At 43.9% G+C, this 15527-nt stretch overlaps 1 protein-coding gene across 1 annotated transcript in view; it reads right to left on the bottom strand.

Annotated features, from left to right (window-relative positions):
- T265_07358 (hypothetical protein) overlaps nt 1-15527 on the bottom strand; it is a gene marked incomplete at both ends in the record, with an annotated part of 46711 nt that overhangs the window by 20071 nt on the left and 11113 nt on the right. The window contains 2 exons of the mRNA XM_009172857.1: nt 3096-3248; nt 13821-13937. Coding sequence (XP_009171121.1) covers nt 3096-3248; nt 13821-13937 — 270 coding nt within the window. The remainder of the gene's footprint in view (nt 1-3095; nt 3249-13820; nt 13938-15527) is intronic.

Genomic DNA, 15527 nt, shown 5'->3' with positions numbered 1-15527 from the left:
TATCACATGGTTAATAAGGTGTTTCGTTCTGATTGATTTGGATGAGCACTCTTCCGAAAAGGCGCTGCACTTGATGACATGAGTTTTTCCACTGAGTATACCGATAAAAAAACAAGCATTAGTTTAACAACAACCTTCGTGCATAATAAGCGGTCAAGCACGTACCCCATGTCGGAATATAGGGAAAAACAGAACACAACTGGCACGTTCTCGGGAGAGAGGAGGGAATTCGAGCCAGGGAGGCACCTAATCACAAAGTGGACTCGCTGTTGGTCTCTAAAAGGGCTTCAGTCCAAATCCAACAGGGATGTAGTAAAGTAGTCTTGGAGATGATCATCACTGATATAAACGGAGAGTAGTGTAAACTCCCCAGTTGAACAACTGGATTGCAATCTAACTTCCTTCAGGGGCATAGTGGCCATGCTATTCGTAGTTAAAGGATCTCAAAATGGGTGAACTGTTACAATTTCCTAGGCGTTCATTTACGCTATGAATTGAGCGCACAAATATAGTTTGGCAGTTCGGTTGCGTATAGTTTGTTGGTTATCAAAACTCAGCTTGGTGTGTAGGTCTCAAAGCATTTCGTGCGTGCCAGCAAACCAAATTTGAAAACACAATCAAATTTTTTAACAGATTCGGACGCCTACGCAAGCTAGCGTCTGTTTATGGCTATTGTACATGGTACTCACCATCTTGGTCGTGGTAGACAGTATTCGAAGGAAAAAAACAGCTAGTAAAATGGAGCGTTGAGTTCGCATAGTTGCACAGAAGTATCTTTGATGTGTTACTACCATTGTTGAGTGTCTGACAATCCGAAAAAAAAACTGAATAAACAAAACGAGACGTTCCAGTCTACCAGACAGTTTAGCAAGATACCTATATCACCTCAAAATAAATCTTTGGTTACAGGCCTGGGTCTACTAGAAAATGACTTAGAGACCAAGTTAAACAGTGTACTTAATGAACCAAGTGAGCTTCTTGTTCAGTTTCTTCCCGATGAATAACAGATAAGCTGCCAAATTAAGGAATGACAAGGGTGCCATTCAAATGCTGCATCTATTTGTTCTGTAGAGCTGGGCATGTCTGAGTCCAGGGTCAAAGAGGTTCTCCTACCAACCCGTTCGGTTAGTTTGCCGTCTATGGGCTCTTGTGTTTCACAGCGCACCAAACGTGTCCTCGCCAAGACACAAGAAAGCTTACCACAACGTAATATTAGGAAACGCTATGGCAGAAGGCAAAACCAGGAGACCTTCGTTGGAGCGACCTGTTTAGGCTCTCCAAAGCACAAGTCGAGGTGAAAATTGAATTGAAACGTGGGCAAGGACTAGTTGAGTACAGCTGCTCAGCTTGACACCAGAAATTCCGTTCCTTCTAATCTGTGGACTGGTGTAGGGCAAGTGGGACCTATTACACCATGTAACCTACATCCAGTAGGAGGGGGTGCACAGGTCGAGAAACGGAAAATGAGAGAAAGGGTCGTTTACGGGGAGCTTTTTACGAAAGAGCATACACAATACTACAGCAACCCTATCAAAACTAGCTGCTGACCGGACCGTTCGAAAATGGACGACCTCGAAGACATAAAAGGTATCGTAACTCAATCATTGGTCCGTGAAACAAATGAAACATTCATAAAATTAATAGGAGGAAGAGTAGCTGACAAAAGGGACAAATCTATCCAGATTGCTCCTACCAATAATGTGGGAACCCATTCACAACATGAATGTAATAGAACGGACAAAAAACAATCACTAAGCGGAAGGGGGGTCTAACTGTACACATACTCACCCAGGTAGTCAAAGTAGAGAAGAGAATCTGGATAACATCGTCTCAAGCTATATATTCTGCACAACTCAGAACGCTCGTGTTAGTTGACTCTGCTGTCATCCCTGATACAAAGAAATTCTCTGAATGCCAACTGCTGCCATAAGGGTTGTGCTAAAGACAAGAGCATCCACCTTCAGTTGAGACACTGTAAAAACAAGCTCAAGTGGTGCAGACAACGCCCCAATATAATCTCCTGTCATTTACATGTCCATTAGCGTTAAGGTAGTGGGTTAATTTTACGTCAGTCAATTCTAAAACGTCACCTATATTTACATCAGATGTCAGATAGACTCAGAGAGTATAAAAACTGCTCATCCAAAGAAGAGTGAAGCGAGCTAATCGAGCCAGGGGGTGATAAGGATGGAGACATATTCGCTACTATCTGAGGTCAATCGCGTCAACTATTGGTTCTGAAGATCGGCTCTTCAGATCAAGCTGCTCTATTTGATGGTCACTTGGTAACATGCAGCACTAGGTCACAAGCACACCAGTACTTACACAGACACCCACACACACACGCGCGTGTAAAGACTGGAGCCTCTACACCAAAGCAACCACATGTGAGTTTACATAGACGCTAATGGGTGTATGCAGAATTACAAGCGAATCGCTACTAGCTGGGGGTTAGAAAGTGCAATACGTACGCATACACAAACCGGATCAATGATCTTCCATGTCTGAAACTGGGACTGCTGACCACTGTAGAATACAAAATGTACTCTCATAGTAGTGATATTCTGCTATGAACATATAGGAGGGCTACGCTGAGAAGAGAAAAAACGCGAGAGGAAACTTAGTCCTAGCAATGGGGAAACGAGTGAGAAGCTGTGCTAACTGAAAGCAGGACTCCAGTTCTATTTCCACCTATTCAAAAAAGGAAGGAAGTTCCCCTTGGTCAGCATGTGTCACTCATAAATGAGCGTTGTGTTAATCAATATCAATGACAGCACAACACCAGTACTCAACACTAATGCTTCGCAGCTGTACAACGACAATTTATTTGAAAGTCTTACAGTGAAGAAAAGAAAAAAATGGATGGAGAAGGGACCTGGTGTTAGTCTACCCCTGTCGTTCTGGGGTGCAAATCGGACTTCCAAATCGAGTTCAACACGTATTACTCGGCACTGTGGGCCATGCAGCTGGAAGCCGAGTCAAGAACCTAGATAACATTGGCTTCTGAGTGCTCAAAACAGGTTTTGTTATTGCGATTGGGTGTCATAAATCACAAACGCCACGTATGCAGATAAACAAAACAGGCTGCAACTTACCCCTTTCATACTCTCCTTCAAGAACAAATTAATGTATTCGCTCGCTTTGGCTAAGCGTGCTTTCGCTCGGTTCTCAAAATCTTCGACGGTCAGTACAACATGCAGGTTTTCGTTCAAATGTTCCCAATTCGGTTTGCCCGTATTGGCTTCCTCCTGGGCGCGGAGAGAAACAGAAAACAGGAATGAGTAGGGAAAATGGTAACTACATGATTTTGTGTTCCGATTCCGTACATCCTTGAGAGTAGTGTGGATCAAGGGTGGGAATGCAAAGCGAGGTTTAAAAACCCCACTGGGTCCAGTCCACCACAGAAGCTCACTGGCACAATACACCTTCCTTCAATCTCAGTTTCACACGTGGACAAATTGTGGGAGAGAACTACGTGCAGTATCACGTTGGTCAGACCAGACTAAATTTAGGAATATATAAGACGGGAATTAGTCAATGTTACGTTGAAATCACGTGGGGGAGAATGAGTGTACATCATCATTAATCCTCAACTGTAAACAGCGTATACTGGTTATTGGTTATGGCTACCAGAGTTTCGTTCACCGAAGATTGGGGATGATGGCTAACCGTTAGAGGCAGCAGCTGAATCCAGGAGTGGACAGTGGACTTTTCACCAGGGAGATCTGCAGAGGAAGCCACGGCTGGCAGAAAACAGTTTGGATTCATGCGGACTATTGAGCACGCGACGGGACCATGTTTGCCAATATCTCTGAACATTGATTTTCCCATTCTCGCAGCCCAAATTGTGGAGACAGCTTAGTTCGCCGGTAATGACTCTCGTATTCCACTGCCAAGTCATTGACTTCCCCAGGCTTGTTTCCACCCTCCGTGTTGTGGAAAAATGGCTCTCCGAGGAAGTTGGTGGACAGGCGTACGGAGCGCGACCTATGTAGTGTGTTCAGGGCCAATCAGAATCGGATATTTTTGGCTCGGCACTTTCCAACCCATCATGAATGCTTTGGCGTGGTCTTGCGGAAGATTGAATGAGCGCTCCAAGTATACATATGTATAGAGGGAGATGTTGGTAGCTCAGGTAGGGTAGTGGTCGTTGGGCTTGTTCGCTGAGCTGGGCAATTTGATTGCACACGTTTCATCACCAATCGAAGTGACATCATCAATGCGTTGTTGGGAAGCGTGGTGGTGCGTAGCGGTGGGTTAGTGGTTGTACTGATCGTTGTACTAATCGTCCATTATCTTTTAACATACCATAAAGAGTGAAACAACAAGCCAAAGAGCAGCGTAGGAATTGCGAAACCACAATCGGGGGACAATAGAATGTAGGTGAATAAGTCAAATTTCGCAACTGGATAAAAGATACTAAAACAAGGTGATTCTACTTTTGTTCCTGAGATTAAACGTTATGAAGTTTTTACGTGCAGCTTTGTAGTCATTTTCCCACACCAATCATGTTTAGTCAGACTGTATAGAACCACGAAGCAACTTGACAGAATGTGTGAGAGCAGAGAGATTTCAGAAACGTGCTGTGCACGGTTACTGAAGCATACATAGCTAACTGTGTTTTTGATACAAGACTACGTCTCTGAACAAAATCGGCGGGAACCTTTCCTGGTATCCTACTGGAGCTAGAGGTACTGAAGTATTTTGACCAGTTCGCTTCAGATCCTTCATTAAGTCATAGTGTCGATACATAAGTGCATTACGTATATACATGCATCGCGTTATCTCGCACCAACTGAAACATGAGACGGCCTGGTGCAGCACATTCAGTTGCCTGAAAAAATCACAAACGAAATATTCAGCTGGGTTCCAGGTGAGTCTGTCCCAAAACCGAATTTGTTTGCAAACGAGTGTATTTCACCAATATAGGTTTTTGAGGAACTCCATGGGGCAGGGGACTCAGTTTAGAATGCATTAGATCGGAGGTCATTTTACTAATCATGTTCTATTTTACAATTGCTACTCTTACCCGAGTTTTGTGAGCATAGCAGATTGATACCAACTTAGCTTGCAAAATGGGTGAAATTAACGGCATTCAGGAGCAATGAGTACATACAGATTGGAAAACGAAATAGCGCAGCGTTACCGAACTGGAGCGTCTTCCAAAGTCTACCAAGAAATAACATCGGTTATTGGAACCATTCAGTTTTCTGTCACTTCGGGCATTTCTTGTCAAGCGGTCTGCCTGAGCTACATATTAGCTGACCCAATGAAGAAACTAGTGCAGGCGTGGTGGCAATCACTTAACACTAGAGATCTGAGTTTCAGTATTAGTTCAACGGTAAAAAGCAGGTAAAGAAGTGAATGCTTCAAAGTCCCCACAGGATTTTCATAGAAAGAACGAATAGCGGAAAACAAAGCACCCAAGTATTGGTGCTACTGGCACTTAATACCATGTGCTGATTTAAGTGTTGGGATTGACTCAAGGCGCATCGCAAAGACAATAGTTAGAGGTAAACCTACGAAACGAGGAAGGGCGTTCCAAGAGTTACAAATCCGTGAGGTAGTTTCAGGTGACGATTTCGGAGGTGGTGTGCAAAAGCCCTAGAATAATTCGACAAGGATAACTTTGATTGGCCAGGGTTTGATGGGTGAGAATTCGGTCAGCCTGTAGTAGTTAATATTGTTCAGCAGATACAGGGAGCCTGTAGTCTCATTGTGTAGGATAAACTTCTAACGCCCGTCGCACGTTTTTAGCGTAGACCGAGTGATGCTTAATCGTCTTTTGGATAGCTATGGAGATGGGTATAGTGCCTTAAGGTTGACTTGGTATTTATCAAAATACTGTGTGGAACGGCCTTTCGAATTAGTTGAACAGTCCGATGGCAAGCGCTTAACAACCAGTAGACATGTACTCGTGATTGAGATGTAGGCGGGGGGTTGTGAGTGTTGTATGAGGTTCTAAGCGTTAGTCATATGGTTCTTGCCAGGTAGTTTCAGGTGACGATTTCGGAGGTGGTGTGCAAAAGCCCTAGAATAATTCGACAAGGATAACTTTGATTGGCCAGGGTTTGATGGGTGAGAATTCGGTCAGCCTGTAGTAGTTAATATTGTTCAGCAGATACAGGGAGCCTGTAGTCTCATTGTGTAGGATAAACTTCTAACGCCCGTCGCACGTTTTTAGCGTAGACCGAGTGATGCTTAATCGTCTTTTGGATAGCTATGGAGATGGGTATAGTGCCTTAAGGTTGACTTGGTATTTATCAAAATACTGTGTGGAACGGCCTTTCGAATTAGTTGAACAGTCCGATGGCAAGCGCTTAACAACCAGTAGACATGTACTCGTGATTGAGATGTAGGCGGGGGGTTGTGAGTGTTGTATGAGGTTCTAAGCGTTAGTCATATGGTCTGTTCTTGCCAACTGCGTAAAAGTAGATATTCACACAAGAGTTCTTTGGACGACACGACTGACGAGGAGTGGCAGTAAGTAAATTTCCATCTAAACGTAAACTACTGGTTAGCATTATTCGGAAGAAGTAGCTGCTGCCTAATTCAAAGATTGACAGTACCTAGCAACTGAACTTTCTGTTGCTAGTTAGCAAACTCGTTTCGAGCCGACGCGAAACTTTCTCGTTTGCTCTTCTGTCTTTACATGCGTATTCCAATCGTCCCATGTTGCGAATTTCGATTTTGGTTAATCTGAACACGACAGCAACTGGCGTCACAGGTGAAAACCATATCAGACACGGTAACGTCCGACCAACTTTACACCAGCAGGTGCATTCTGAAAATTTCGCTCATGAACAATCCGCATGCTTACTTGGCAAAGAATCTGCGGATCCATCCGCAAAAGTCCGTGTCCATCAATCCACTGCTACGAGGGCCCAAGGAAGTGTCTGCTATCAAGCAACCAACGCAAGTGAATTGAGGGATCTTTTACATATATGTGCGAAGTCTCTGCAGCATAGAGAACGAATTGTTTGGAAGTAAGTGTTTGAGAATTCGCACTTTCCATGACGACCTCCCGTTCTTTCCATTCTGTCTTTCAAAGCTCCGAATTTGGTTAGAGAACCCCACCCCTTTGAGTGTGGGGTAGACCGAGTGATGCTTGATCGTCTTTTGGATAGCTGTGAGGACGGGTATAGTGCCTTAAGGCTGAGGGAAAATCTTGACTTTAATTCCCCAAGTTCTCGGCCCAGAAATCCAATATATCGACAGACCGAAAGCAAAGCCTTTGTGCACTGGGTTCGGCGGTTAGGTTACCCCGTTTAAGAACACCTAGGTTTCAATCTTCGGGAAAACGTTCAAGAATGACTTCTCAACGGCAATGTAAGAAGAGCAATTCGCATTGTTCTCAAGGTCATTGTAATTTTTGGCTGCACTAATCCCATCAATTATGCAATAAGTGTTCCACGGGCGAGTAAACGTTTCGCTTCCTTTATTCATTAAATAACCGTGGAAGACGGGAAATTAAGCATGCCTATATTGAGTCGGGTCGGTTTTCTCTTCTATTCATCCACTTATTTCGGCAGGCTAGTCTTTTCTCCCTCTCTGAGGCATCGCCTGTTGTGAGCAAACGGTTCGCTTTTGATAACCGAACACGTCGATTGGACGGATGTGCCACGTGCGGGGTACGGAGTAAACGAAGGCGTGCCTTGATTGGCCAGAATCGTAACCAATCTGGATGGGGCATCTATAGCTCGAAACTTCTCACCTTCTCACGAAGATTATTGTGGAACACTCTGTGGTGATCCTATAAATACAGTTATAATAATTTTCATTTGTCTTCATAACGGGCTGTCTTAAGCTACCGCGCCGTTCGATTCATCATAGTGGACGGAGCAGAAAGCCAAATACCGACATGGAAGTTGCACCGCCGTCAGTGAGACAATAATAGTTTAGGCTACGCATGATCGACATTCTGCATTTTCATTGTGTCCACATTGAAGTTGTGTGATCGAACGACCATTTTCCATCAGGCTGATACTGTTTCTGAATTCAATCTGTTTCAGTGCAATAAAATTAACCGCACGATGTTGTGTAATTCGCGAAGGTTTGATGCGGGTGTGATGGCAGTGAAAGTACACGTGCGAGATGAGTCGAAAATGAGTATCCCGCACATCACCAAACAGTCTGATGAAATGAACGAAAACACTATCGACCACCACCCAACTCTCAAACCGCTTTCCATACAGTCTGCGAATAGCCAATGGCGACAACTTGCAGGTGACTTCCGGCAACATGATTTAACAAGTGCACGCTTCAGAATAGACGATATACTGTAGCACCTGTTTGAACACATCTGGTCTATCTGCGTCACAGATGACTGACTACACTTCAGTATACCTGTAACTACTTTCATCATGCAGATACTGGATGTTCTAAATAGAAGGTCAGAGACTTCGGAAAGTTGTTCACAACATCCTTACTTTCAAGAGTTATCTGGGCTTTATGGCGGACGGCGCAAGCTTTATGTTCCCAAAAAGCTATTCTTTTAATTGAGCATCCAGGTCCCGTCCGTACGAGTGTATACCATTAGCTGAGATATGCAGGAACGAATGTAAAACCTCTTAGTTTCGCGTAAGTGCCCCATTTCGAAGTTTGATGTATATTTGGTAAGCCAAAGATCAACCTTCGTCGAACTTTTTCCAGTAGGATTAGCGTTCCTGCTTTCCCTGGACTATAACATCAATCTGAAAGGCTGCATTGATTTATCCGCATGAGTTCACCTCAGTGCGTCAGCCATTAACCCTGTCTTTAGGTACGTTCGTTCCAGATGCTACAATCACGTTCGCCAAGAATAGAATGTACAACAGAAGGGCGGTTACACACTGAAAGTAATGGTAAGACGGGTCCACTGACTTTAAGTAGTTTAATTTTACTGTCGGCGGAAGTGTATTGAAGGCGACAGTTTCAATGTAGGCGTGCCCATTGCTGTGCAACTGGTTAGAGTTTGTTAGTGTCAGTGATCTTTGGCACGAGCCGTCTCGAGACCCCGTCCGGGAAAACGGCAGGAGTCAACAGGGTGGGGTTACTGTCCATGGACTTCACATATCGTCAAATCACACCTCTAGGTCGATTCCATCCCACGAATGGTTGGAAGGAAAAGACTCTGAGGGGTAGATGATCCTCTGATAGGCGAGGCACGCGTCCTAATCAAAGTAAGTTGTGCAGAGTGAACAGTTCACCTATCGTGGGCGAATTCCTTCTTCCAAAGACTATTCGTCGCACCTCAGCATTGTTGATCAGGTGGTCCAATCAGATTCGGGCAATGCTTCGAAGACACCCATGTTTAAAAACTGAAAATCTTTGGCACACATTGGCATGTTTCTGAGCGATAGCGCAGTACGGGTTATACAGCAGCGGTGTAAATTCTGCCCATAACAAATAGGCTTATGTCAAAACGGGTCACAGGTGTCAGAAGTTGACAAGACCCACTCTGACATTTCCTAATCGGGAAGCAATTTCGAATTTCGCCCGTCGACTGAGATCTATACAGCTACCTGGATACGTGAACTTAACTACTAAATCGATCAGTCCAGCCACAAACATGGAGTTTGAGTTTGGTGCAAAGACATCGAGTGTTATACTGCAAGTCATATGAACAAAACCAATCAGCGGAAGAATCATGTTAGCGGCAAACCGGGAAACCGATACAAACAATATTTCAACATACACCAGTACCTTTCCAGTTGAACGTAGCATTCCCATTAGTGATACGCTGAATTCGCTGTGTAATCGCCAGTTGCAACCGGTGTTTGCCGCTATGGCAGTGGAATAAAACTGATCAGTTTCAACTTACTACGTCACGTACAGATTGAAGAGTATTTAAAGATGGAGAAATTCGAAGGAACTGAAGAGTTTTCCCGTTTCAGAAAGTAGGGTAGCTTTGAAACTAACTCTAAAATCAAGCACGAGAAAATGATTAGAGATTCATTCTAGCGAAGCATAAGAATAGGGAGATTCGGCATTGATAGTGAGCCCAAACAGGACCAAACTGGTAACACTGGACGCAAATCAATAGTAAATGGATGGTACTGTCTTGGCACCTATGACCTCTAATAGCGCTAGAAAAGCAGATCAATAGCAAGACTACTTGTTACGTGTATTGTGACATTTGCAACCCAATTTATCCTTATAGGAAGAACGAAATGTGGAAACCAAATGGTAAATCGGAAGAATTACAGACACTCAAAGTGTGGATCATGATGCTGCTGGATTTTCATGAGTGGTATCTCCATTATTCTTCAAAACTGTACCATGATCGATTGCTGTAATTGCTCCAGTGTCTGGTTGTTGGTCTATTCACCGAGCTTGACAGTTGAATTGCAAACGTCTCATCACCAGTCGAGGTGATATCGTCAGTGCAGGGTTGAGTGGGTGAATTCCTACTCTTCTGACTGTGCTTATACAGCTTCTAAACAGTATCTGGTAGCTCTGAAGGCGGCCTTCAAGTAGTTTTATTGGTCCTCTGTGAATCTGAGTTGGTCTCAATCTTTTGTGTCTGGTTGGTTGCTTGGGTGCATTCAATTCGACAGTTCTGTTGTGACTCGGTTGTTCTCTTCTTGCTTTGTGGTCTGAGTTTGTTCCCTTGATTGGGTGATTTAGTGGTCTTCTGTTTTTAGTAGTTTTCTTCCTTTGAACCCATTAGTCCGTTGGTTGTCGTTAGATTTCTTCATTTCCCATGTGGCTCAGAGTCCCGTGACCGCAGTTTTTTCCTCGTAACGGCAGATAGACTGGGTCAATATCGATATGTCTATTGATAGACTTTTGTGTGGAGTACCACGCCTCGGCAAACTCTACGTCCCGTTTTGTTCTTACATCAGCAAGTATTTGAACATTGTCCCAATTGAACTTGTGTCCTCCCCTATCTTCGTGGATTAAGACAAGTGAAATTGGGTCATGTCTTCTGTTGGCATGCTTGTGCTCGTGTATTCTGGTAGCAAGATTTTCTCCAGTTTGACCAACATAGTGCTTGCCGCAGTCGTTACACTCAGGCTTGTAGATCACGTTCATCCTCACTGCACCTAACCTTCACTTTGGTTTCGAGAGTGTTCTCAATGTGTTTGCAGGCTTGTTGCCGTAAATGTCGTGCCGTTATCTCCGCAACGTTTTTGATATACGGCAGCGTAATCTTCCTCTGTTCTGGTTGTGCTGACGGATCAGCTGAGTGGTGGTCTCGTAAGCACCTTCATATGAAATTTCTCGAGAAGCCGTTAGTTCGGAATGTCTCGCAGAGTCTTCGCTCTTCTTTTCCTCCGCCTCTGTTGTGTTGCAATGTGTCTCTATTCGCTTGAATAGGGTTCGAACACAGCTCCGTTTGTAGGAATTCGGACGGTTGTTGTAGTTCAGAATCTGGCCTGTATGCGTTTTTTCCTGTATATTACAGTTTGCAGTTGGCCGTTTGTTTTCCTCGTGACGTGCACATCTAGGAACGCCAATTTGATGTTATCTTCCGTTTCCATTTTGAAGTGGATGTCAGGAAACACGTTGTTCAGCAGTTCGTTCGTTCGTGACAGTTCATTTTTCTTTACAATACACATAATGTACCCATAACTTCAATTTGATTTCTGGTAGCACGATCCGCTCCAGTTTATGCATTGTAATTTCCTGACGAATCCAGAGATTGGTGGCCCCCATTGGCACTCCTTTGAGTTGTTCATAATATTCTCCATTGAACTCAAAGTAGGTTGTCAAGACAGATCCAGTAGTTTACATGGTTCTTCTCTCCCGAGCGTTCCGTTGATGTTTCCGCCGTTGTCCAGGAGTTCAGCAACCGTCGTCCTCGCTGCATTTAAATTAACTAATGTGAGCAGTGAAGTTTCATTGAAGGGAACCGTTATTTCGTCACCTTCGATTTTCACGTTTTTAAGTCTCTCCAGAAATTGTCTTGCATTGTTGATTGGATACTGGGGCTTATTGGTGAGATATTTTATGCGCTTCCACAATTCTCTTGTATGTTCCTGGTAGGGAGACAAGTTAGACAGGGGACCAATCAAACTACGTGAAGATCGCCTTCAGGACCGTCAGACGCTGCTTAGAAGCTATATAAGCACAGTCAGAAGAGAAGGAATTCACCCACTCAACCGTGCGCTGACGATCTCACCTCGATTGCTGATGAAACGTTTGCAATTCAACTGTCAAGCTCGGTGAACAGACCAACAACCAAGTGTACCCGAGCCACCCATATTCCACAACATTGCTCCAGTGTCCTCAGTCTGCTGCCATTCGCTGTCGATTTTAGTTAAACAGATAGGAAGAATCCTACTGGTGTTAGATCTGTAGACCTTTGGGGTCGTTCAACCACACTGCTTTGCTCGACACAATGGTTATTGGAAATAGGCTTTCAAAAATCCCGTGTTATCCGACCATGATGTGGGGCCGCACCATCCTGCCTAAACTATATAGCTCAAGGCAGTTAGTTCCTCAAGAAATGGCGGGGAAGTACCGAAGCATCCAACAATATGACACTCCCGGAAAAACAGGATAGAGCAAACGGCACAAAAATGCTACGTTACCACCAAAGGTCCCATAAGCTGATGACTTTGAATTTCAGCTCAGTTCATCAGTCTTGAACGATAGTCATCCAGAGATCAATCCAGCCCACCCATGGGAAGTGAACACTGCCCTAATCAGACAAACAGCTTTGTTGCTGAATAAGATCCGGACAGCATTACCGTTGTAAGGAAACTGTCCTACGAATTCAACACGACGGTCAGGATCACTGACTCTAAGTTCTTGCAGGGGCGTATTAGGCTTCGATGTGCAGAGAAATATGATACATTGAACCGACAACCTACTGGTTTTCGCTGAACTTCTGATGCAACGGAAGGCTTCGTACGATTCTCAGCTTCTTGCCGGTTGCACAGATCCTATACTTCAGTTTCCTTTAAATTTTTCAATCAATCTGATACCGGTTGATTTGTGCGATCAAAGGGTGCCCATGTGCTTCTAGTTGGGATGTCAGTGTTTTATGTGTGTTTCGTCATACTTTGCGCACAAGAGGGTGATTTTAAAGTGTCATTTTGAGTTCACATAGCCAAAGAGCTTTAAAGTGTCGTTTGATGATTGTGCCGAGTCAGCCAACAACGGTCATCACCGTAAAATATTATCAGGTTCTGCCCACCCCAAACTACTGAACGACAAACCACGTGAATCTTGCACCGTTGAACGCAGTACGCACCTGCACACGTGATTTGTATCCCGTCAGTGTTGACAGGTTTCTGCGCAAGCTAACACGTGCAACGTGTGCGTAAGCAGTTCCGATTTTGAGCAGCAGCCATAACAACAACGGGTACGATTTTCTGTTCCTTCTGACAGGTGGTATACACCGGTTGCGTTAGGAATTAGTCAGACACACAGGTGCATGACAGCAATGGGTTGCCAGTCAACAGAATGGGCGAAGCACCGCGGAAGTTGACAATTTGACCAAAGTGAGTCGTCCGGAGTACATGGAACAAAGATCGCGCGGTACAAGCCATTGGTAGAATGAACTGATATGGCTATATTCTGTATGAAAAGCCAAACAACCTGGCGGGTTGGTTACCCATTCTCGCCTTAGGTTTAGGAATATGTCACAGTCACCGAGAAGTCCACCGTGAAGAGAGTTCATCCATTTTCCAAGTTCTACCCTACGCCCCTGGGGTACCTAGATGATGTTAACGTCTTGTGTAATCAAACGACCAGTGGATTCAGTTGCAGATCTAGATCAAATTAATGTGAATTTCCAGCCCCTCGGAGTTAACCTTTAATGGAGAATCGCAAAAATCAATAGTTCACACTGCGATTTCACAGAAACTTCAGAAATCTATTGTTCTTACTTTTTTACGATCCCGCATAGATCCTCGCCCTCGAACCATAATTTTAACGCCCAAACACTGTTGCAAACACTTGGCAGTCGAACCATCCGGACCCAGAATGCGTCCAACAAAGTTAAACTGTAAAAAAGAGGACAATAAAGAGTAATAATGAATAATTAAAGTGGAGACATGTGTATTCCAAGGTTTCCAAGGTGAATTCGACGGATAAACTAATACAAATATCAATTTCTTGAATTAGTTGGTGGACACACAGAAACGGAACCCAAAAGATTAACGCTCATCTTGATAGCCCAGATCACCATGTCAGAATAACGAACACTGGAGAATGAAGTTAATGAATCACGGTCAGCATGCATGTCATAAATGAACTTATAACTGAATCCTACATTTAAGAACACATGACAGCAAACTTACACTGACACTGCTCTCCAGCTCCAAAGAGTTTGTTCAAGAGAACCAGGTCCCGTGCGTGCCAGGCGATTGCATTTTTAACTTGAATGGCACGAAATTTGTGCCTGTCAGTGGGCCAACGCTTGCTGTTCATCAGTCAGAATCTTGGGAGCAGGGATGCACCACTGATCAGTTTGTTCGGTAACAAAGTGAAACTGAATGCTCGACGTTTACGCAGCCTTGAAATATTGTTTGATTAATGCTAGCCTCCGAATGTAACCCTTTTGTGTGACCTCTGAAACGCACTACATCCACAACGCTAGCCATCTTCCACAGGTGATCACAGTTCCGCCTTAGGTTACCGGTTTTCTGTTGTCTCGTTTCGGCATTTGTAGCTTGGATGCGGTTGGGTTAATTTGCACCTGCCCTTGAAGACACATTTGATCTTATGACGAGAGCACGTTGCTTATATGACACGTTTTATTGATTACAGCTTCTTTAGTCAGAGGGGACGATGAGTCACATTGGAATCGTTCCTCTATGGATATGATGTCGCATGCGTAGCTTGATGGAGACGCTATCACAAAAGCCAGTCCCTTAGAGAAGACGATTCGATTGGTCCACTAAGTTAGGAGTATCGTAAACTAAACACTATTGAACACGAGACGCCGAAGTGGATAGTAGAATAAATTCGGGAAGGTGTTGAGGCCGGCGACTGGACTACTACAAACAGTGCAGAAACAGTAAACCTACAAATAATTACGCTGAATCTGACACGGTAATCCTCGGTTACAGGAAATAATATCAGTAGCCATTAAAATCTCCGGATGAAGTGAACTGAAAGAAGCAGACACTAGAGCCGGCCTTGGTTTTGACATTTTATAACCCACTTATCACTNAGTAGAATAAATTCGGGAAGGTGTTGAGGCCGGCGACTGGACTACTACAAACAGTGCAGAAACAGTAAACCTACAAATAATTACGCTGAATCTGACACGGTAATCCTCGGTTACAGGAAATAATATCAGTAGCCATTAAAATCTCCGGATGAAGTGAACGGAAAAAAGCAGACACTAGAGCCGGCCTTGGTTTTGACATTTTATAACCCACTTATCACTGATTTGACCTGCTAGTAGGAAGAAATCTTATTCTGTTTTATAATAATAATATATAATAATATAATAATATTATATATATAATATAGTAATATATCTTCTAGTCGGTAGTGTGATCCTAACTGACCATGTTATTGCAATCTGAGACTTTCCAACTCAGCTGCACCTACTCGTCACTTTGAGAACTTTTCCGTGAAGCACT

The sequence above is a fragment of the Opisthorchis viverrini genome, assembly GCF_000715545.1.
Source record: "Opisthorchis viverrini unplaced genomic scaffold opera_v5_169, whole genome shotgun sequence".
Taxonomy (NCBI): domain Eukaryota; kingdom Metazoa; phylum Platyhelminthes; class Trematoda; order Opisthorchiida; family Opisthorchiidae; genus Opisthorchis; species Opisthorchis viverrini.
This window is presented reverse-complemented; position numbering and strand designations above follow the sequence as displayed.